The sequence below is a fragment of the Pipistrellus kuhlii genome, unplaced genomic scaffold, assembly GCF_014108245.1.
Source record: "Pipistrellus kuhlii isolate mPipKuh1 unplaced genomic scaffold, mPipKuh1.p scaffold_m20_p_2, whole genome shotgun sequence".
Classification (NCBI taxonomy): Eukaryota; Metazoa; Chordata; class Mammalia; order Chiroptera; family Vespertilionidae; genus Pipistrellus; species Pipistrellus kuhlii.
In genome coordinates this window covers 176622896-176645546 of record NW_023425515.1, presented here as the reverse complement: position 1 = coordinate 176645546, position 22651 = coordinate 176622896, and the positions used below count along the sequence as shown (strand labels likewise).

Here is a 22651-nt window from a genome sequence, read left to right as displayed (position 1 = left end):
CTCAGCCCTTGGGCTGTAAGGTGACAGGAGACTCTGAGAAGCCCTCCCTCTGCCCAGTATTGGACCATCTGTATTTCAGTGTGATCTCTGCCACTGCCTCTCTCAGAGCCCCAGCATCTTCCTTGTACATAGTGATTACACTCCTGCTGCTCTGGAGAGGCCCGTGCAAGGGCAGATTGAATAAGACCCTGAAAGTGGACACATGTTCCTGCTGAGGCTCTCCCTGCATTCCTGAGTGAGGGCAGGCCTCCACCTCTGACTGGCACTGCTCCCAGGCCTGCCTTCGTTGCCTGGCAACAGCTCTGCGTCTTTGGCGGAGAGCACACTATGGCAGCCAAGAGGGTAGTGGTGTACCGGAATGGGGACCCTTTCTTCCCAGGCCGCCAGCTGGTGGTCACCCCACGCCGCTTCCCCACCCTGGAGACCTTCCTCAGAGAGGTCACGTCAGCAGTGCAGGCCTCACTGGCGGTGCGTGCCCTGTACACCCCTTGTCACGGCCACCCTGTCACTGACCTGGCCGACCTGCAGAACGGAGGGCAGTACGTGGCTGCTGGCTTCGAGCGATTCTGCAAGCTGCAGTGAGTAGGCTGGGGCTGGTCAGAGTAGGGAGGGAGGTAATGGCGATAGCACATGTTCAGTACTATGTATGTGCAGACACTTTATAAACATTATAAATGCAGCAACCCATCGCTTCTTGGCCTTTTGGCTAAGATCAAGTGTAGTATCAGTTTAATTGTTCTTATCAGTTTAATATAAATGCAGCAACCCTATAAAAGGGGTGGTCTTGTTCCCATCCTTTAGAAAGGGGAAATCAAGATAATTAAGTAACAAATAGTGGAGCCACAGTTAAGGTTGAAGTCTGACACTGATGTTTTGTGTCCATCACAACCAGCCCGTGAGAAGGAAAACATTCCGCAGGCTGAGCCCGTTACCAAAGGCTCTTCCTCACGGGTGAGAAAATGTCTGAGATGCAGTAGGATGCTTAATGAATTAGTTTCTCTCTGCCTTTAATCTTACGGTTTGTGTCAACCTGACTGAGGACACTAAGGCAGGTTCAAGTGCCAGCATCTGTTTCCGGACTGAAATGACAGACTGTTCCACTGGGAAGGGATGGCTAGTGAGCTGGGCCCCAGCCCCGAGCTCTAGCATCTACAAGGCGCCCCAAGATGACCTATGGCCTATCTGTCCTTTCAGCTACTTGCCCCCTGGAGGGAAGGATCCGGGTGGGAAAAGCAGCAGACTACTAGTAAGTCCTCCCCCCTCAGGGATTGCCTCCAATTTCTTCTGGGAAGCCAGGGGCCCTGGGAAGGGCAGGACCTGCCAGGCTCAGCACAGCAGTCTCCACGCCTACTCTGGAACAGATACTGTGTTTTCTGGGTGTACGATTTCCAGACACTATCCCTTGCTCCCTTCCCAGCCTCTCACTTGATCTCTCCCCAAAGGAAAGAGGAAGCGGTAAAACACATGGGCAGGGGTGATTAGAACGTGATGGGGAGTTAGAAGAACCCTTTGGTGAAGATATGACCAGTACCACCCCTCCTTGCCCCCTCTGCCCCAGTCCGGATCCTTGCCCTCACCCTGCCTGCCTTGGACTGACCCACCCTAACCAAAGGCCTCAGCACTCACCCGATTTGGGTTTCAGTGTTGTCCTGTGACTCAGCACCCAGGTGACGGAGCGCTTGGATGGAGACCTGCAGGCTCTCCCTGCTATATCCAGTAAGTGCTCGTGTCCAGAGCAGGGGCATGCATTTTTGTCTCGGTGAGACTGAGAAAACGTGAGTGGGTTTATTCCATGGTGCCTGGTGGGAATATAAAAAGTCCCACATGCTTGATGGGTGGAAATGGACCAATGCACTGCTGGTTCTTGAACCATCTTCTGACCCCTGTGCCACCCTTTTTCCTGTCATACATAGGGAGTTCTGGGGACCCTCCCCCTTACCAGGCTGCTCTTTGTCCCAGTGTGTTCAGGAACGGGGACCTGCTAAGTCCCCCATTTGGCCTGAAGCTGTCCCAGGCTGCCAGCGAGGACTGGGAGACAGTGCTGAAGCTCCTGACTGAGAAGGCCAAACTACAGAGCGGGGCTGTGCACAAGTGAGTATGGGGACTGGAGGAGCCCAAAAATCTCCCAAGGGAGCCTCCTCGCTGGTTTCGACTGTCCTTGAGGAAGAAAAGGCAAAAGGAAAGCACATTTTGCTAAATGGGATTTCTTTCTGTGCCACAGGGAGAGGCCCCTCCAGCCCAGCTCTTAGAGCCAGGGCAGAGCCTAGGTGACTGACCCTGGTGCCCAGAGGACCTGTAGCCACAGGATACCCTGGAATAGCTGTACCCACCCCCTCATAATCTGCCCAATATGAAGGGGCATCTCCACTCACCTCTCCCCCAGACTCTGCACCCTGGAGGGCCTCCCGTTGTCAGCAAGGGAGGCTCTGGTGAGTGGCCGTTACTATGTGGCTGTTGGAGAAGATGAATTCAAGGCTCTCCCCTACCTGGAGCTGCTGGTGCCTAACCCCTCACTGCCCAGGGGCTGCTGGTATGTGTGTGTGTGTGTGTGGGGGGGGGGGGGGGCGTGCGCGCGCAGCGGGTAGCTGGTTAGAGCCGAGCAAGCCAACCTGACCCCATGTCCTCTTTTGCCTCCTACAAGCCTTTTCTTTCTCCTTGCAGGCATCCTCGAGACCCAAAGTCTAAGCCCCACAAGCAAGGGGTAGGTGACCTGTGAGGACAAAGGGGGCGAGGGAAGGAAGGAGAGTGACTGGCTGACTCCTCCTGCAGCTCAGGCTCTGCCCTTACCTCCCTGCATCCTCTCAGTAATCGTGTGAAAGACAGATTATTATTCCCATTTTCCAGAGGAGAGAATAGAGTTCAAAGGAGTGAAGTAATTTGTTCAGGGTGGCACAGTTATTGAGTGGTAGGGGCCAGACCAGAACCTGATCGGAAAGTCCGCTCACCCAGGCTCTATGAAGAATGTGAGGACGCTGACTTCCTGGACCTAATGCCTGCTCGCCAGGTTCAGTGCGGACAGAGAGAAGTGGTATATCTGGCATAGCAGAGTCCAAGGAGCTTATTATGTCCCATGAGATGAGCCAGTGAGCATCCAGCGGGGGTTAGGGAGACACAGCCTGGTTTTGCTGGCCTTCTTTCTTTTTTTTAAGAAATAGATATTTTAATTGATTGAAGGAAGGGAGAGGGAGAGAGAAATAAAAATATCAATGATGAGAGAGAATCATTGATTGGCTGCCTCCTATATGACCCCCAATGGGGATCAAGCTCACAACCCAGGCATGTGCCCTGACTGGGAATAGAACCCAGGACTCTTCAGTCCACAGGCTGATGCTCTATCCCCTGAGCCAAGCCAGCTGGGGCTCCCTGATGCTCTGTGTTCCTGGAGAAGGCTACCTGATGGAAGAGGGAGCGGGGCGGGATGCAGCTGTAAAGATGGACAGCATCTCCTCTCCAAGCTGCCACAGGCACCAGGGGCGTTAGCCTGGACTGGGAGTAGAGAAGGTAAGAACCAGTGCCTGTGGCCCAAGCGCAGTGTCCCCTCTGCAGGCCCGTGGCCACAGGACACACGCAACCCAACCCTCTCCAAAGGAACCAAGCCAAACTGAGCCACCTGCTTTCTATGCCAGACCCCAGCAGGCGACTCAGTCAAGAAGCCTGCTCCCCATGCTCTCATTTCCATCAGGTGAGGGGCCCCTGGACCGAGACTCTTCTCCGCCACCTTCTCTCTGGGACAGGGGAGGTTCCTGCCGCTGTGGGAATGTCCATGGGGGCACAATGCCCAGGTACAGACCAGCCCTGACCTCAGCAGGGCTGTCTCCCATGTGCATATCCAGTCCCTCGTCTGCCTGCCTCTCTTAATCCTCACCTGAGGATTTTTTTATTGATTTTTAGAGAGCAGAAGGGGAAGAAAGAGAAAGAAACATTTATATAAAAGAGAAACATTGATTGGTTGCCTCCCATGCACTCCTCAACCAGAGAGAGAACCCATAACCTAAATATGTGCCCTGACCAGGAATCAAACCACAGCCTTTTTGTGAACAATGATGATGCTCCAACCAACCAAGCTACCCAGCCAGGGCCAGTCCCTTGTCTCTACAAGCACTTGGCATATGGAAAGAAGTACATGGAAACTCAGAGAAATGAGTCTTCAGGGTGGGATTTGGAAAGGACGGGGTGGGGGCCAGAGTCCTGCTTCTGAAGTATCCTGCCATCCTCCTTGGTAACAAGGAGCAAGGCTCAGGGGAGGGGAAGGGGCTGGTAGAGATCAACGGAAAGAATGTTCAGGGCTCAGCCTGAGCCAATGTTGTCCCCTCATCAGGAGTGTATCGGGCTCCCCAGCCACGGAAGGAAACAGAAGGGGCCCAGGAAGTAGCCGATGATGCAGACACCCGGACAGAGGAACCCCTGGATCAGGTGGGCTGGTGCTGGAAGCGGTATGCTGGGACAGGAGTTCTGAGCTGGAAAGAAACTGTCAGCCCTGAGTCCCAGGAACAGTTCTTCCCCGTGACTGAGCAGATCTGACATCTCAGAGCCCACTTCCTACCTTGTTAAACGAGAGAGCAGATCCTAATTTCTAAAGTCTCTTCCTTTCCTGCGGTTGGGAAACTTGGCTGAGGGCTGGACGCTGGGCATGGGATGCTAATGGTCCACTCTCTGTGACCTCCCCCCTCCTCCAGAGGCCAGCACAGATAGTGGATGAGGCCCTGCCCCTGGAGAACCAGCCTGGAGCTGGGGCAGCTATCTCCACCTCAGCCCCTGCTCCTCCATCTTGAGAGCCACAGCCCCAGCCGGGAACTGGGACTACCTCTCTGCAGCCACATTCTATCCGCAGCCCCGGGAGCCTGTTGTAGAACCAGTGCCTCCCCTGGGCTTGCAGAATATGCTTCAGCCCCTCAGCCCCTCCCCAGTCTTCTGCTTCTAAATCATAGCCCGTCCTCCTTTGCTTGCTGAGGTCATTTCCTATGGGGTTCTCTGGCCAGAGGAGTAGCCAGCTGGGCTTGGGAGAGACCACAAACTTGGGGGTGGGTCTGTCACAATAAAAGAACACTAACCTCGTCTGTTTACAGATTTATTACCGGCTACCATTCGCCCGGCATTGTGCCAAACGCTGGTTAGGTAGTGCTGGGCTCACAGGTGTCTTATCTATTTGAGAGGGCAGACATGCAAGGCTATCAGACAGCTCACCTCCCTCCCCTCAGACCCCCCCATTGGTAGCCAAGGCTTTCTGCCTGAGTCCTGGAGGCCTCCTGCTGCATTTCTGGCTTAAAGACTAGAGCTGGCCCTCTCAGTGCAGCTGAGGCTCTGAAGTCCATTGATCCTGCTGCTGTGAGAATCCAAACAGACCACAGTGACAGTCGCCGGGCTGGGGGCCTCATGTGTCAGCAGGAGGAGAGCTGCTAGGAACCAAAGGTTGCTGAGGTTGAGTGTGAAGTTTCTTGTGCTAAATCCTAGCTGTTGAACAGCTCTTGAATGTTACAAAACCTTTCCACTCTTAGTCTCTTATCGTGATCTTCGAGGCAGTAATTATCCCCATAGGAGATGAGGAAGCTGAGGCTCAGATGGAAGTGCTAGGTCCATCCCCTGCCTCAGGGCCCAAGGGGCTTCCTGGGGAGAGCAGAGCTGGAGGGTGGCGCTGGCCCACTCAAAGGGTAGATGGTTGTCCCTGGGTCTTGCTCACCGAGCTTGTGATGCAGAGTGTGATTCCTGCCATGGTGAGCACCATGCCTGCAAGTGTTCCTGGGATAATGGATAGAAATGAAGGGGCTCTAAGCCCAGCCATGCCAGTAGGAGCTGGTGCAGGGCTGGGGGAAGGTCCTCTCCTCACCCACCCATGGGAGATGGCTCTGGGAAAGTTCTGGCCTGGGGGTGTCAAGGCCCATGTAGCTGCTTCCCACACTTACAGTGGCCTGACTTACGTTTTCCACCAATATCTTCTCCAAGGACCTTTCCAACAATCAGTGTGAAGACGATGGACAGGGAGTTACTGATGGGCACAGCTAGAGTTAGATCTGAATGGTCAAATTGAAAAAAAAGATGAAAAGAAAAAAAAGCCTTTCTAAGCACAAAGCACTTTCACTTTATCATCAAGACAGCCTTTAAAATTTTTTTTGAGTTTTAGAGGGAGATGAAACATTGATCGGCCACCTCCTGCACATCCACCCCCTTAATGGGTATCGTGCTCTGACCAACAATTAAACCAGTGCAGGGATGATGTCCAACCAACTGAGCCACTCCAGTCAGGACTAGACAGCTTTTATTTAAAAGGTATCTCAAGACTCCCTTTCTCAGATGAAGTCACAGTAAACCTCAGGATTCAAATCCCGGTCTCCTAATTCCTAATTTGCTCTCAGGATCCCAGCATGAAGATCAGAGCTATAAGATATGAGACCACTCTGGTTTGCTGATAAGCATGAGATATTTGCACTGAAAGAGAGCTCCTGAGATCTGAAGGTCATCTGGCCAGACAGGCAACCAAAACTCGGCAGAATGACTGCAATAATACCTACCAAACATTTATTAAGCACATATTCTGTGCTAGGTGCTTTGTGTACATATCTCACTTAATCTTCAACACTGTAAGAAGAGCCTTATCATGTCTTTGCATTTATAAAAGAAACAAGGCTAAAAAAGGCCACATAGTTTGGCTCAGTGGATAGAGTGTCAGCCTGCGAACTGAAGAGTCACCACCGATTCGATTCCAGTCCCGGGCACGTGCCTGGGTGGCTCCATTTGGGCATTGTCCCAGACATCGAAAGGTTGCCGGTTTGATTCCCAGTCAGGGCGCCTGCCAGGGTTGTGGGCTCATTCCCTGGAGAGAGTGTGCAGGAGGCAGCTGATCGATGTTTCACTTTCACATTGGTGTTTCTCTCTCACTCTGCATCTCTAAAAGCCAATGAAAAACATATTTTTTAAATGAAGCATTATGAGAAGTTCAAAATGTAAAACAGATGCAAGTGAGTGGCTCTAGCTGAAGCTGAGGTGGCAGGTCTAGAGCACATGTGTCAAACACAAGGCCCGCGGGCCAAATCCGTCCCGCCAGGCCTTGCAATGTGGCCCGCACCGCTCTGTCATCACTGCACTCCGCTGCGTTTCCATCACAATGACAGTTTATGACTGTTCAGTAAACCATTCGGCCCGCGATTTAGGCTGGATTTTAGATTTTGGCCCCTTCTCTGATTGAGTTCGACACCCCTAGTCTAGAGGTTAGCCTATCCCCTCACCCACGGTTTCTAAGAGGTTCCCCAAAGCTACTTGGTGTCCAAACTCCCCTCAAGTCCAAGGCCGGCCAGGTGAGCCTCCGGGGGAGGTGAAGCTACAACAGGGAGACTTCCCATAGCAAAGTTCAAAAGCATAAACTTTAGGTAACATATGGCTTCAAATCCTACACCAACATGCTATGTTGGACAAAGATAAGTTGCAAAATGAACTTTACTTTTCCTTCTGCTGCTGCACAAAACTGCCAGGCTTACCCTAGCCGGTTTGGCTCGGTGGATAGAGCATCAGTCTGTGACTAAAGGGTCCCAGGTTTGATTCTGGCCAGGGGCATATGCCCAGGTTGCAGGCTCGATCCCCCGCAGTAGGGGGCGTGCAGTGGGCAGCCAATAGATGATTCTCTCACCATTGATGTTTCTCCCTATCTCTCTCCCTTCCTCTCTGAAATATATATATAACAAACAAAACTGCGAGGCTTCAAACCAATTCTAGTGCCTGCAGGATACTCATAACCAGCCCACTGTGCCCCTCCAGCTCAGAGAAGAGGGTGCAAAGAGAAAACCAGAGATGGTAGGTTCACCTTCACTCATGGAGACAAGGTGTTGCAGGCACCCTCCCCAAAGTGACTCTAAGCCAGAGACCCACCTGTTGATGCCAAGGTGAAGTAGTAGAGAAGGGACCCACACTGGTTGAGGAAAAAGGGAATCAGGTACTGGAAACAGATGAAATCCAAAGTCAGTGTGATTGCATGACTGAGCAGCACTGCCTTCTTTGAGCTTCTAGATAAACCTTTCTTGGAGGAAGGAATGCTTCAAGGACCCATGGAGCACTAAGCCCTCTGAAAACCAACCCCAGGGCCTGGCAGTGTTCTCCAAACCAGCCAGCTGTGCCCTGCAGCTAAGAGGTTGCAAAGAGAAAACCAGAGACAGTGGGCTTGCCTTCACTTGCAGGCACCCTCCCCAAAGAGCAAGAGGCAGAGGGAAAGTTACTGACTGAACCCTATGCTTCAGCCCTGAATGCCTTCTCCCTCAGTCCTGCTAGTTCGCATCCTCCCCATCCTGCAATCCCCCTTGCTCCAGCCCCTTCCTCGAAGCTCATGCAGCGCTTTATCTGCACCTCCCTGAGCCCTCAGCCCCGAGAGGTGGTGTGTGTCTTCTCTTTTCCACAAACCTCGCCTGGTAGTGCTGGGGTCAGAGGAAATTCTCCACAGCCTTCCTTATCCTCCCTCCCCGGGGACAATTGGAACCCCATGACTTCCCTGTTAATCCTCACCCGAGGATATCTTTCTTAGACTTTTATTTTTTTAAATATATTTTTATTGATATCAGAGGTCACTCACAGACGCACCTCAATATTCAGGAAGAGGGTCTTCATCTCCTGCAGCAACTGCCGGAGCCAGGTCCGCTCCTGGACGTGCTGCAGGCGGGAGGAGGCCCGCTTCAGCAGCGGCTGCGTGCCGCCCCACAGCGCGGCCACGAGCACCAGCGCCAGCACCTGCCCTGGAGGAAGACGCCAGTGACCTCTCCCCGCCCCCGAACGGCCGCTCGCCGGGCCGGCCAGCTTCCGGCCACCCGTCCCCAGCTGGCCACCCCCCAAAACCCCCTTTCACCCCACCCCCCGCCACCTCCGCTCTCTGACGCCCCGGGTGCCACTGGCGGGCAGGGCAGACCGGAAGGCCGGGGAGACGGACCAGGAGCCGGGCTTGGGCTGTGGCAGGGTCTGTTAGGTGAGGAAAGTGGAGAGTGGGACCTGAACTGGGGGTGAGGGGCTCAGAAAACAGGTGGGGAGTGGATGTGAGAAGCCTTCAAAGGAGGATGGGCCAACCTACACACCGAGAGACGCAGCCATGGCAACGCCTCACCTTCCACTTCCGGGAAGGAAAGGGCGGAGACTCGTGAACCGGAAGTGGATCCAAAGCGTCTTCCGGTCCCAGGCACGCTGCCTTTTCCCCCGGTGTCACCGCGGCGATGGTGAGTTCCATTGAGTTGGAGGTGCTGCCGTGGGGGCCGGGGCGGGGGCGAGGGCCGTTCCGGGCGCTGACACTGCCGTCCTGTCCCCGCAGAAGCCGATCCTGCTGCAGGGCCATGAGCGGTCCATCACGCAGATCAAGTACAACCGCGAGGGAGACCTCCTCTTCACGGTGGCCAAGGACCCTGTGAGCTGCGTCCGCGGGGCCGGCGGGGGGACCCTCTGAGGGCCGGGAGGGGCGAGGGCACTTCGCCGGGAGGATGGGCAGACACGCCAGTTTTGCCGCGAGCGGGGAACCAAAGAGAACCCCATTCTAGGAAGTAGGGAACGGCCGACCCGTTCTACCAAGAAAGGCGGGTAGAACTCAGTTGTTGGTGGAAGGAGGGAGTAGCTGGAGGGAGAAAAGCAAGAGATCCAGGGTGGGAGGGGCGGGGCGAGGAGTCAGTTCAGTTCGTTCAGGGGACCGGGAGGAGACCATTCTGGGGAAGAACAGAACTCTCCCGTCAGGATAGGGAAACTACTTCTAGAGGGGAAAGCTGGTCCCTGGGCAGCGAGGGATACACAGGACTTAATGGTGGTGTCCCTGGTCTTATTGCAATCAGTTCTCTGAGCCCCAGCCTGCCCAGAAGAATGCAAACAGCCCCACCTCACACGGCTGCCTTTTATTTATTTTATTGGGTTTTTACAGAGAGGAAGAGAGGGATAGAAAGCCAGAAACATTGATCAGCTGCCTCTTGCACGCCCCCTACTGGGGATGTGCCCGCAAGCAAGGTACATGCCCTTGACTGGAATTGAACCCAGGACCTTTCAGTCCGCAGGCCAACTCTCTATCCACTGAGCCAAACTGGTTTCGGCTCGTCTGCCTTTTATAAAGTGGGTAATGACAGCTGGCCTAGAGCAGGCTTGTCTCAGGCTGACCTATACTGTAGGAAAGATTTCACAACCCATGCCCAGATGGGTTTGGGAATATGTTTATTAACGCTGGGGACAGTGAAGCCAAAGAAGAAATTAGGGCAGAAGAAACAACAGGGAGAGCCTAGGTGGTGCTCTGCTTTGGCTCTAGATATGTTCCAGGAAAGAAGTGACCCAAGACAGGGCTGCTGTTCGCTCACTAGAAAGTGCCAGAAAAGGGGGCCCTTGGAGATAGGATCAGGGAGTGAGCCGCTGCCCACTGAGCTCCTGGCTGCAAGTCTCCTGGGGACTCTTAGAAATTAAAAGGTCAGCCGGGTCATGGTGGCTCAGTGGTTGAGCCTCCATTGATGAACCAAGAGGTCATGGGTTTGATTCCCTGTCAGGGAATGCCGGGGTTGCAGGCTCTATCCCCAGTGGGTGTACAGGAGGCAGCCCATGGATGTATCTCTCTATCCCTCGCCCTTCCTCCCTCTCTAAAATCAATAAAAGAGAAATAAAAAGTTCATGCTCGAAGGAGACAGGGTGTGCTCTAGAGGAAGCCCCCATTGAGTCTTTGTCCTTAGGGCTTTTTATTTTCTGCTGGAGAGACTCTTAAGGGAGGGTTTCAGTAGAATATTCATCAGCTTTCCAGGTGCATTTTTAACATGCTGATGCATTAAACTGAGTGTATAGAGGAGTTTTGGGTTATTTTTTCATCTGTTTAACTGTTACCTTATGTCTTTCTGGCTTTAATGGGGTTTTTGTTCCTTGTTCCCCAGCCTCATCTGTCTTTGGGGTTAGCTGGCACAAATGGCATTGATTGGCTGTTTTCTACTTCCCCAGACTATGTATTTTAAGCTATTGTATGTAACTTAAGCCATGTATTTTCTGATTGGGGAGAAGTATAAAACATTAGCTCTCAAGTGTCCTTGGTTAGGGAAGACAAGGTCTTCCAATCACAGCTGGCTGTAAGCTGCCCAAGCTGTTTGGCCTTGAACTTTCTTGTCTCAGTTCCCCCAGTCCACTTGCCCAGGCATTTTCCTAGCTTCTTACTCTCCTGCCACTGCATCTCCATATGGTGAACAGTAGAAGCTAATAGTGGGGCCTCTGAAGCCAAACAGATTTGAATCCTAACTCTTGCATCCACCAGCAATGTGACTTTGAGGATGCCATTTAACCTTTCTAACTACAAGTTTGCCTTTTCGTAAACTATGGGTACTAGTAGAACCTCCTGGGTAGGATTGTCTTTAGAATTAAATGAGATCATTCCCATAAACACTGTAGCACAGAACCTGGTGCGAATGAGTGCCTCTTGAACGTTAGTCACTTTTATTTTAAATTTCTTAAACGTGCCAAAACCGGTTTGGCTCAGTGGATAGAGCGTCAGCCTGTGGACTGAAAAGTCCCGGGTTCGATTCCGGTCAAGGGCATGTACCTTGGTTGCGGGCACATCCCCAGTAGGGGGTGTGCAAGAGGCAGCTGATCGATGATTCGCTCTCATTGATGTTTATAACTCTCTATCCCTCTCTCTTTCTCTCTGTAAAAAATCAATAAAATATATATATTAAAAAAAAGAAAGAAAGAAAAAAAAATTCCTTAGACGTTACTTATTGGAATAGCCTCACAACTATCCTTTGAAGAAGGCATTATAGCCGGGACCGGTTTGGCTCAGTGGATAGAGCGTCGGCCTGTGGACTGAAAGGTCCCGGGTTCGATTCTGGGCAAGGGCATGTACCTTGGTTGCAGGCACGTCCCCAGTGGGGGCTGTGCAAGAGGCAGCTGATCGATGATTCTCTCTCATCGATGTTTCTAACTCTCTATCCCTCTCTCTTCCTCTCTGTGAAAAATCAATAAAAAATATATTTTAAAAAAAGGCATTATAGTCATGGCCATTTTACAGATGGGAAAACAAGTTCAGAGAGGAGAAACACTGTATTGGAGAGAATACAGTGAGGTAGTGGCAGAGCAGGGATTGAAACCCAGGCTTTACTGCTACCAGCAGCTCTCACTTGGACCAAACACTGAAGTTCCTGTTTTTCTTCGAGGGTTTTGGAGTCTGGGGGAGGGCTGGAAGCCTCCTGACTCCCCTGCCACTTTCCTGCCGGCAGGAGGAGAATCCAGGAGTTGATCTTTTTGCCAGCAGTCTGCCCTTTCCCAAGAGATGAGCAGGAGAGGGTAGAATCTGACCTGGCTAGAGGCTGCTGAGGGTCCCTGGGGCAAAATAGGAAGCCATCACCCTGCCTGAATGTGTACTATGCTTTATCTTTGGCTCCTCCAGATCGTCAATGTGTGGTACTCTGTGAATGGGGAGAGGCTGGGCACCTACATGGGCCATACTGGAGCTGTGTGGTGTGTAGACGCTGACTGTATCCTTGTTTTGCTCTGAGTTTATGTTCCCAGAGTCTGCCAGCAATAGAGAGGCTGTTGACTTGGAGCTGGGAATTGGGGGTATGGATTGTGGGTCTAGGAATAATACCTGCCTCCTGTTCCCCAGTCTGTTCACTGGTTGGGGGAACATGTAGGACAAGTTCCGTTTCTAGTTGAGAAGGTTAGCATGCTCTGAGGGAAGAGAGGAAGAGGGGCTTCTAGAGCTAAACAGGGAAGTGACTCAGTTGGGCTCAGGTGAACTTGGTCATGTTTCTTAACACCCTCTTCAGGGGACACCAAGCATGTCCTCACCGGCTCGGCTGACAACAGCTGTCGTCTCTGGGACTGTGAAACAGGTAAGTCTGGATCGTTCACTTTTTTAGCAAATAGTGAGGACCTACAGTGTACTGTTTAAGCAAATGGGTTCTGGGGGGTGGAAGGGAGGCAGATGACTGCCTGGAATAGATGGGAGCAGCTTCGGAAGATTTCCCAAGGCAAATGTCATATGAGCAGACACTTAAGGGTGAGAAAGAGTTCCTCCTTTGACACATGCAGGAATAAAAGCATGGCAAGTGTCATGTCCAAGAAAACTGATCTAGTGGAGTTCCTGCTTCTTTCTTGGAGACTGAAATAAGGCATTGGAGCAGATGGGGCAGAGTAGGACCAGAAGAGGCTTTGAATGCCAAACTGAGGGGCTTAGCTTTGTTCTGTAAGACTTGGCATGCTGAGGAGGTCCTGAGCAGGGAAGAGGGGTCGGCGGTAACTCTTAGCAAGCTCGCATAGCTGTGGGGAATATTGGAAGAACTGAGGCTAAAGATGGGATGCTATTAAGCTCCTCAGTCTAATAAATATTTACTGGGCACCCAGTTCTGTGCCAGTTAGCTGGGCACTGGGGACATACAGAGAAATGAGGTCTTTGCTGTAGAGGCGCGCATTCTGAGGAGAAGATGGGTGTCTTCACTTCACTATGAGCAGGATGTCTGAGGAAAGACTATGGGGGGAAAGTTGATGCTTGAGCCAAAGCATAGCCATGAGGAAGAGGAGGCTACTGGGTGAGAGTCCTTAGAGCAAGAGAAACAGTGAGAAATGATGATGTGCAGGGGTAGTCTCCTCCCTGTTATGACAGTTGGCAAGGGGTGGCTCTGACTCTCTCTGTCCCCAGGGAAGCAGCTGGCTCTACTCAAGACCAATTCAGCTGTCAGGACCTGTGGCTTTGACTTTGGCGGCAATATCATCATGTTCTCCACGGACAAGCAGATGGGCTACCAGTGCTTTGTGAGCTTCTTTGACCTGCGGGATCCGAGCCAGATCGGTAAGGACTGGGCCCAGGGTTGGGGTTGAGGTGAACGGGGCAACTCCAAAGCCCAAGGCCTGACATCTGCTGCCCAACACAGACAGCAACGAGCCCTACATGAAGATCCCTTGCAATGACACCAAGATCACCAGTGCCGTGTGGGGTCCCCTGGGGGAGTGCATCATTGCGGGCCATGAGAGTGGAGAGCTCAACCAGTACAGTGCCAAGGTAAGGGGCTGGGTGGGGCCGTGCCCACCAGAATGATTCCCTGCAAGAGGCAGGATTGCACAGTGGTTAAGAACGAGGGTTGGACTTAAATACAGATTTGACCAATTTGAGCTATGCGATCTTGAGTAAATTACACATAATTTCCCTGAACCGGTTTATCATAAAATGTTTCAAGGATCTAATAATATTAGGTATTTGAAAAAGTTGTTACGAAGTCCTCAGGATCTGTTAATAATGATCACAACTAAGTGTTTTGCTGCTATCTAAGTTCTCAGGGCCCTGCCCAGGGGAGATAGACTGGCAAACAGCTAGCACGAGTCAGACTGAGTTATGCCATCGTAGAGGTCTCAGACAAATGCCGAAAATGCCCTCTGTCACAGAGGAGGTGGCACAAACATTAATAGAGAGCAAATGGAGCTTCACAAAGGAAGAGAGATACATTCCGCAGGCAAAAAATAGCATTCACAGAGGCACAGAATTAAGGGATTGTACGGGTCCTTCAGGAAATAGTCTGGTATCACTGGAATGTGGTATTGGGGAAGGTGGGCAGAGTTTCCTTTATTTAATTTTATTTTTTTGTCGGACGAGATTTTTTGAATATCAGGAATTAAGGTGTGATTTTCCTTTAGACAGTGGGATTATCTTTAACTGGTTAGTGATGATCGGAGTTCCTCTTTGAAAAACTTTTGCAGGCTACAGTTTGGAGAATGGACCTGAACTAAGCAATAACCTTGAAGATGTGGGGTACTCAACGGTCAAGAGATAGTTAAGGGTGACTGATGAATATGAAATGGTGGGCGGGGGTGTGGGAGATAAAGCCCAGGCTCTCTGAGATTTCTGATTCAGGTACTTGCATTCCTGGTGAATGCTGGAATGTCATGCCATAAAGGTTAGTCAGTCACTCAGCAAACACTGCCTGTGGTCCACTAGGCTCCAGGCCTGTCTGCAGGAAGGAAACTGGAACCCAGGTCAAATGCATAAATGATGCTTGATGCTGGCAAATAGTGGAGCTGATCTGTGCCCCGAGGTAGGCCAGACTGTAACGCTGGTGTATGTTTCCCAAAATGTAGACGTCAGATACATCCCTACCATATGCCCAAATGCATGGATGAGACAAAAATACATTCTTCTCTCAGAAGAGATAAAAATAACTGAGGAAATACATTTTTATTTATTTATTTATTTATTTATTTATTTAGACTTCTGCAGCATGTTAAGAAACCTCAACAATAGGGAGGGGGCATGGGCATGGGGAGCCCGTTAATCCTGCTTGTTCTCGGTGGGAAATGAATATTTTTTGAGGACCTGCTATGTGTGAGGCACAATGCTCAAGGCCTCCCGATCATCTAACAGATGTTTACAGGACGTATGCCAGGCGCCTGTCACAACAAAGGCCACCAAATCATAATCCCAATACCCTTACGGTGACCCTGGCAGCGGGCTGTTAGCACCCTGTTTTCTAGATAGAGAAATTGAGGCACAGAGAAGCACATTTAAGGATAGACTCAACTCTGCTCTTTGTACTGCAGTCTAGCAGGTTGTGGGAAGGGAAAACAGGAAATGAGAAGACCTAAGAAAAGGTAGACAGAGCAGTCCTCGTGGGCTGTAACCCAGACCCTGGTAGGGGAGAGGGATAAGCTTGGGCTCTCTGCCTCTTACCATTTGCCTGATCTCCCAGTCTACCACCTCTCTGAACCTTAGTGTCTTCCTTTTTTTTAATATATATTTTATTGATTTTTTACAGAGAGGAAGGGAGAGAGATAGAGAGCTAGAAACGTCGATGAGAGAGAAACATCGACCAGCTGCCTCTTGCACACCCCCCACCGGGCATGCACCCGCAACTAACGTACATGCCCCTGACCGGAATCGAACCTGGGACCTTTCAGTCCGCAGACTAACGCTCTACCACTGAGCCAAACCGGTTTCGGCCTTAGTGTCTTCCTTTTAAAATTTCTGCTAAAGCATCCACTTCATAGGATTGTTGTGAGGATTAAATGAAGTTAGATGTTAAGTGCTTGGCGCAGTGCCTGGCAAATAGTAGCCTTACAATAACTATGTTAGAAAAAGGGACAAATGGAACTGCTCTGCCATTATAATGTGGTGATTAGTTAATAGCTCCATGGATGTGTTTTCCTAGACGGACTAGCAGTGCTTATGAAACCTGTACTCACGGGCCAGGTTAGGATGTAGGCTTGGGCTTGGGAGAGGGAGTAAATGTGGATTCAGGGATACGTGGGCGGTCCCAGGAAAGACCTCTGGTCCCCCTGATGAGACAGGAAGCAATGTAAGTCCTGCTGAGTAATGGGGTTAGTGGGGTTGGGTCAGGTCAGACTCACTCTTTTTCCTTCCCAGTCTGGGGAGGTGTTGGTGAACGTGAAGGAGCACTCCCGGCAGATCAATGACATCCAGTTATCCAGGGACATGACCATGTTTGTCACTGCCTCCAAGGACAACACAGCCAAGGTGAGCCTGGGCAAGGGGTCTGGCAGAGCTCAACCTGCCCAGCTTCCCCCAGGAAGTCTCATTTTACAGATTCTCTCCCCTCCCCCGCACCTTCTCTCTCCAGCTCTTTGACTCCACAACCCTTGAACATCAGAAGACCTTCCGGACAGAGCGTCCCGTCAACTCCGCTGCCCTCTCTCCTAACTATGACCATGTAAGGGAATCCCTCCTGCCTTCCTGCTAAAGCCATAATGCTGCCAGGATCAGATGCTCGTGCAGCAGTAAAGACAGAACTCTGGGGGGAAATAGTGCCAGGGAATCAACAAGACGAACAATGCCCCAGGGATGGGCTGGGGGTGCTAAAGGACTGTATCTCTGTCCCTGTCCTCGTGTCCTCCCTTCTGATGTGGGAGACAGTGAGTCTATGGGGTGGGGAGGAAAACGGCAAACGGGCTTGCCTGTCCTTTGGGCCTGTGCAGAATTTCTTCTTCTCTTCAGGTGGTGCTGGGCGGCGGTCAGGAAGCCATGGATGTAACCACCACCTCCACCAGGATTGGCAAGTTCGAGGCCAGGTAAAGGTGCAGGGAGCTCTTCCACAGTGAGATCCCAGGGGGTATCTTTCATAATGGACACAGATCGAGTAACTTTTTTAAAAATATATTTTATTGATATTTTACAGAGAGGAAGGGAGAGAGAGAGAGCTAGAAACGTCAATGAGAGAGAAACATCGACCAGCTGCCTCTTGCACACCCCCTACCAGGGATGTGCCCGCAACCAATGTACATGCCCTTGACTGGAATCGAACCTGGGACCTTCCAGTCCACAAACCGACGCTCTACCACTGAGCCAAACCAGTTTCGGCCAGATGGAGTAACTTGTTAGAAGTGCAGCCAGATTTGTGGCCCTCCTGTGACAAGTGTGTAATACAGGGGTGAAGAGCATGAACTCTTGGGCTCGGCCTGATGCCCTAGACACATTTTTATATTTCTCTGTTCCTAGTTATCCTCTGCTGTGTGATGGGGACAGTGACAGTAGATGTCCCTCATAAATGATGCAGGTTAAATACTAAATGCAGTGAATGCCCTGCCGGCACATGGTGAGGAAGGGTTAGCTGGGTGTGCAGGCGGACATTTGGGCCTGATCTCCCCCGGACTTAATATTGTTCACATTCATTTCTCCTTGTCCCTGTTTCCCCACTCTATAGGTTGCCTTGGAGAGTGATACCTCCAGAGCTTTTTGGAAGGGGATGGAGAGTGAATAAACTGCCCTTCTCACCACCCTTTTTCCTCCAGGTTCTTCCATTTGGCCGTTGAAGAAGAGTTTGGAAGAGTCAAGGGTCACTTTGGACCTATCAACAGTGTTGCCTTCCATCCTGATGGCAAGAGGTAGGGCCAGTGAAGGGAGCTGAGCTCAGCCCGGGCCTGGTGCTGCCCCACAGGCCCACTCTGTGCCCCTTTCCCAAGCCCTGGCTCACAGGCCTGGCCCCCCCCAGGGCGGGCCTCTGACCTGTCCGTGTTTGTCTCTTCCAGCTACAGCAGTGGCGGTGAAGATGGTTATGTCCGCATCCACTACTTCGACCCACAGTACTTTGAATTTGAGTTCGAGGCTTAAGAAGCTGGATCTCCATCCTGGCCAGGGAAAAGTTTCCTGTCCAGGGCTTGCAGAAAGTTTTGGACTCTGAGAAATAATAAATTAGTTTGGAAATAAGTGGATTCTTGTCAGATATTTTATGGGGTCTGTTTAATAATCTCCCCTTCTCAGTGTGACACTCCAGGCATGGAGACCTTGACTATTTGGACCTCCCTACACTTTCTTTGGACACTTCAAACCTGGAAGTTCAGTATTATAAGCAAGGCTGGTTGCAGGCACCTTCAAGGTCTGGAGAGGTGTCAGCAGCTCAGGAGATGCCAGCACCCCGGGCTGGGGCTCAGAGGCTGAAACCATTGGCTGAGAGCCTTCTGTCTCCTCACCTGTCACTATTGGCCACGTCTACCATGCTACCTCTGAAGGCTCAGGTGTGTGTGTGGAGAGGGGGAGGTCCCAGCGCAGAAATAGGTCTGAGGAAGAGAAGGACAAGTAATGACGTTAAGCAGTGCCTACTGGCTTGGCTCGGTGGATAGAGTCTCAGCCTGCAGACTGAAGAGTCCCTGGTTTGATTCTGGTCAAGGTCACATGCCAGGGTGTGGGCTTGATCCTCAGTGGGGGGTGCAGCCAATTAATGACTCATTGATGTTTCTATCTCTTCCTCTCTGAAATCAATAAAAAACATATAAAAAAAGAAAGTTAAGCAGAGAGGAAGTGATGGCTGGCCAGAGGAGGGGCAGAGCAATAGGTACAAGGAAGCAGGGTTTCTGGATAGAGGGGTAGGGCTGGGGCTGGGTGGTCACTTACCTGGATCCACTCCCACTCCACCAGTTCCTGGAATCCAGCCATGGTCTGGCTCCAGGGGTCCAGGGTGAGTTGGCCAGTGAAGTCACCAGCAGGGTGCTGCCGGCGCCTTCAGCCCCGTGCACCAGAATGCAGGCCCCTCCCTGTGGGCCCAGGGCTGTCAACAGTGGCCAGTTCTTCCCTGCCCGGGGCGGCCAGGCCGGGATAGAAGGCCCAGTTCTGGGCTGTATTTGCTTACGGAGGTATGGTTCTGTGCCCAAGGATGGCGAGTCCTGCCCATCCTGCCCTATTCTCCATCTAGTCAGGTAGGGAGTCTTACCTCTCCGTGCTCTGAGCTGCTAGACAGGCTGTGCTCAGTGCCTCCTTCACACGTGCCAGCCAGCGGCAGCCCTCAAGTCAACTAAGCCAGGGGTCCATGCTCCGCTCCAGGTCCCCACAGGCCTCCGTCAGGCACACAGAGCTCTCCGGTAGGGGGTCGCCTCTGCACAGGAGGGAGTCTGGCCATCTCTCCCCCAACCCCAGCCCCGGTGAGCACAGCCTGGGCACAAATGCTCCAGACCAAAGAGCGAGACAGAACCCTCAGAGGAGCCCATCTGACAAGAGGGACCCAGGACCCTTCGGGAAGCATACGTAATCCGATGGAAATGATTCCGTATCCTTTTTTATTTTATTTTATTTTATTGATTTTTTTACAGAGAGGAAGGGAGAGGGACAGAGAGCTAGAAACATCGATGAGAGAGGAACATCGACCAGCTGCCTCCTACACATCCCCCACTGGGGATGTGCCCACAACCAATGTACATGCCCTTGACCGAAATCGAACCCGGGACCTCTCAGGCCGCAGGCTGACGCTCTATCCACTGAGCCAAACCGGTTTCGGCATGATTCCGTATCCTTGAGGACGTCCTGATCTGATGAAGGAGACCCAATGCCCTTTGAGGAGACACTGAGTTTGGTGGGGAAGCACAACACCTGGGAAGGGGCCCCTCGGTGCTCTGGGGAAGCACAGAATGCCCTGAGAAGACCCCACTTTAACGGAAATACCCGGTATCCTCGAAGTACCCCAATCTGATGGGAGCAAAACAGTTGTCCCTGGGAAGCCCCATCCTGACAAGAGAAACAATACTCTGGGGATTCTGGTATCTGCTCCTACTTTCCAGAAACTGCTCTGCTGAAAATCACCAGTGAGCCCTGGCTAGTGTTGCTAAATGGTTAGAGTGTCAGTTCACACACCAAAGGGTCATGGGTTTGATTCCTATTTGAGGACATGTACAATAGTTTCAGTTTCAATCCCCAACCCCAATCAGGGCCTGTGCGGGAGGCAACCAATCCATGTGTCCCTCTCACATCAATGTTTAATTTCCTCTCCCTCTCTCTCTCTCTCTCTCTCTCTCTCTCTCTTTCCTTTCCTTCCTCCCTTCCACTCTCTCTAAAAAATATCAACGGAGCCCTAGCTGGTCTTACTTTGTGGATAAGGCATCAGCCTGTGGACTTAAGGGACCCGGGTTCAATTCTGGTCAAGAGCAAATGCTCTGGTTGCAGGCTGGATCCCCAGTGGGGGTCATGCAGGAGGCAGCCAATCAATGATGGTCATCTTTGATGTTTCTCTCTCTCTCTCTCTCCCTCTCCTTTCTCTCTGATATCAATAAAAATATCAATGACACCATAGCCAGTTTGGCTCAGTGGATAGAGCATTGGCCTGGGGACCTGGGTTCGATTCTGGTCAAGGGCATGTACCTCAGTTGTAGGCTCCTCTCTGGCCTGAGCCCTGGTCAGGGCTTGTGCAGGAGGCAGCCAATTGCTGTGTTTCTCTCACATCGATCTTTTTCTCTGTCTTTCCCTCTCTCTTCCACTCTCTCTGAAAATCAGTGGGAAATATCCTCAGGTGAGGATTTAAATAAGTGTGGGAACTGCCTACTTCCTCCCTTACATCTGAGGTCGGGTGGGGGAAATCCTTTGGTCTGCCTTAAATGCAAGCAGTTGTAACTGGCACCCCTCAGCCCCCACAGCTGGATGGCCCTGCCTAAGGGCGCCCTCTAGTGACCTATCCCCTCATACTCCATTCTGTGCCCATACAATGAGCTGGGCTCTATGCTTAGTGTTGTAACCAAAGGGTGGCTGAGTTCTGTTCACAGGGCTTACAGTCTGGCAAGAGTCACACTTCAACTGGAAATTCACACGAGATAAACAGATTGGCTGGAGGACTCATCCCCCATCCACCCGATTATTCTTTTTTTTTTTAATTTTTTTTAAAAATATTGATTTTTTACAGAGAGGAAGGGAGAGAGATAGAGAGCCAGAAACGTCTATGAGAGAGAAACATTGATCAGCCAAAACCAGTTTGGCTCAATGGATAGAGCGTCGGCTTGGGGACTGAAGGGTCCCGGGTTCGATTCTGGTCAAGGGCATGTACCTTGGTTGCGGGCATAACCCCAGTAGGGGGTGTGCAAGAGGCAGCTGATTGATGACTCTCTGTTGTTTCTAATTCTCTATCTCCTTCCTTCCTCTCTGTACAAAATTAATAAAATATATTTAAGAAAAAAAAAACATTGACCAGCTGCCTCCTGCACAACCCCTACCGGGATGTGCCCGCAACCAACGTACTTGTCCCCGACCTGAATCGAACCTGGGACCTTTCAGTCCTCAGACCAACGCTCTACCACTGAGCCAAACCGGTTTCAGCCCAATTATTCTTTTATTTCTCAAACGCTGATACCTATACTGTGCTAAGTACTGACTATTAAGAAGAAGATTGCCAAAACCAGTTTGGCTCAGTGGATGGAGCGTCCATCTGAGGACTGAAGGGTCGCAGGTTCGATTCTGGTCAAAGGCAATGTACATTGGTTGCGGGCGCATCCCCAGCAGGGGGTGTGCAGGAGGCAGCTGGTCGATGTTTCTTTCTCATTGATGTTTCTAACTCTCTATCCCTCTCCCTTCCTCTCTGTAAAAAAAAAAAAAAAAAAAAAATTTAATTAAAAAAATAAATCAATAAAATATATTAGAAGAAGAAGAAGAAGAGAACTCCTGCCTTCAAAGGGCCGTCTGGTCCATTAGCTTCCAAGCTTTTGCGTGTTCCTCAAGCTGTGTATTTGTGATACGTGAGTCTTTCTGTGTGTGTTATGTTTCTTTTTCTGTGTGTGTGTGTGTGTGTGTGTGTCATGTTTCAATACAAAGTTTAAAAAAGGGAACTGCTCGGATTGAGGCCCTGGGAAGGGCCGGGAGAAACAGGCCTTGGAGCCCGCCCACAGTGTGCCCTCGTCCTGCGTGCAGCCTCTGGGAGATTTCCAGGGGAACCTAAAGTTCCTGAGAGCAGTGGTTGGCAAACTGCGGCACGCGAGCCACTAATGAGTTTGCCGACCACTGGGATAGAGGTTTAATCACAAGGATTATTGGAATTGGAATTATTGAAATTGAGAATATAGGTCAGTGGTCGGCAAACTCATTAGTCGATAGAGCGGCGAACCGCGGCTCACAAGCCGCAGTTTGCCGACTGCTGCCTTAGAGCATAGCTTGAAGTCAAAGATGTGTCGCCGCAGAGAGGGGCGTGTCCAAGGCCCCTCACAGCCAGCGTCAGAACCCACGTCTTCCGACTCCCCGGCCAGGGCTCTGGCCACTTCCTCTGCCACGAGTGAGGACGGAGGGCGGCTTGTCAGCGCCCTATCCCCTCCCCACTCCCTCACTTGGGTCTTAGGAAGACGGCCAAGAAGCTGGTGCTGGTGATGCTTTTCTTATCCTGGAACAACTTCCTTTCTGGGAAACTGGGTGTCTCCTTCTGGGCAAAGACAATAAAATCCGTCCGAGGGGCCAAAAGAGCAGGGCTTCTTCTGACGCCAAGCGGATGGGCATCACATGGCCCCGGGG

At 51.4% G+C, this 22651-nt stretch overlaps 3 protein-coding genes and 1 pseudogene across 6 annotated transcripts; 3 read left to right on the top strand and 1 right to left on the bottom strand.

Moving 5' to 3' along the window:
- Positions 1-44: 44 nt before the first annotated feature.
- Positions 45-5054, top strand: DCDC2B (doublecortin domain containing 2B). Of its 3 annotated transcripts, XM_036446430.2 has the most exons (9): positions 45-578; positions 1195-1246; positions 1643-1716; positions 1960-2091; positions 2384-2530; positions 2662-2701; positions 3547-3682; positions 4319-4413; positions 4677-5054. In XM_036446430.2, exons 1-9 carry the CDS (start codon positions 328-330, stop codon positions 4770-4772), a joined length of 1023 nt encoding a protein of 340 aa, XP_036302323.1. In that variant the 5' UTR covers positions 45-327; the 3' UTR covers positions 4773-5054. The 3 variants fall into 3 exon arrangements, with proteins under 3 accessions (XP_036302323.1, XP_045440869.1, XP_045440868.1); XM_045584913.1 differs by lacking the exon at positions 4319-4413; XM_045584912.1 differs by having other exon boundaries at positions 4319-5054.
- On the top strand, positions 687-771 carry LOC118724959 (annotated as a pseudogene).
- On the bottom strand, positions 5055-9104 carry TMEM234 (transmembrane protein 234). 2 transcript variants are annotated; one of them, XM_036446445.2, is made up of 5 exons: positions 9045-9104; positions 8560-8711; positions 7858-7924; positions 5901-6008; positions 5055-5736 (listed from the first exon to the last, which is right to left on the bottom strand). In XM_036446445.2, coding segments are annotated over exons 1-5 (345 nt in total). In that variant the 5' UTR covers positions 9061-9104; the 3' UTR covers positions 5055-5734. The 2 variants fall into 2 exon arrangements, with proteins under 2 accessions (XP_036302338.1, XP_036302337.1); XM_036446444.2 differs by having other exon boundaries at positions 5916-6008.
- EIF3I (eukaryotic translation initiation factor 3 subunit I) lies at positions 9030-18109 on the top strand. Its single transcript, XM_036446431.2, has 11 exons — positions 9030-9182; positions 9275-9367; positions 12350-12437; positions 12729-12794; positions 13601-13750; positions 13833-13960; positions 16313-16423; positions 16527-16616; positions 16901-16974; positions 17695-17787; positions 17932-18109. Exons 1-11 carry the CDS (start codon positions 9180-9182, stop codon positions 18011-18013), a joined length of 978 nt encoding a protein of 325 aa, XP_036302324.1. The 5' UTR covers positions 9030-9179; the 3' UTR covers positions 18014-18109.
- The last annotated feature ends 4542 nt before the right edge of the window (positions 18110-22651 follow it).

What these genes read in the sequence shown, in the direction of transcription:
- DCDC2B (XM_045584912.1), top strand. Translation starts at nt 328, where the DNA reads ATGGCAGCCAAGAGGGTAGTGGTGTACCGGAATGGGGACCCTTTCTTC. An exon ending in GGCTCTCCCTGCTATATCCA is followed by an intron (nt 1,717 to 1,959) that starts GTAAGTGCTCGT and finishes TCTTTGTCCCAG; the next exon opens with TGTGTTCAGGAACGGGGACC. An exon ending in CTAAGCCCCACAAGCAAGGG is followed by an intron (nt 2,702 to 3,546) that starts GTAGGTGACCTG and finishes TCCCCTCTGCAG; the next exon opens with GCCCGTGGCCACAGGACACA.
- TMEM234 (XM_036446444.2), bottom strand. An exon ending in CCCTCTTCCTGAATATTGAG is followed by an intron (nt 7,925 to 8,559) that starts GTGCGTCTGTGA and finishes ATCTGTTTCCAG; the next exon opens with TACCTGATTCCCTTTTTCCT. An exon ending in CTTCACCTTGGCATCAACAG is followed by an intron (nt 6,009 to 7,857) that starts GTGGGTCTCTGG and finishes TTGACCATTCAG; the next exon opens with ATCTAACTCTAGCTGTGCCC.
- EIF3I (XM_036446431.2), top strand. An exon ending in TCAACCAGTACAGTGCCAAG is followed by an intron (nt 13,961 to 16,312) that starts GTAAGGGGCTGG and finishes TTTCCTTCCCAG; the next exon opens with TCTGGGGAGGTGTTGGTGAA. An exon ending in TCTCTCCTAACTATGACCAT is followed by an intron (nt 16,617 to 16,900) that starts GTAAGGGAATCC and finishes TCTTCTCTTCAG; the next exon opens with GTGGTGCTGGGCGGCGGTCA.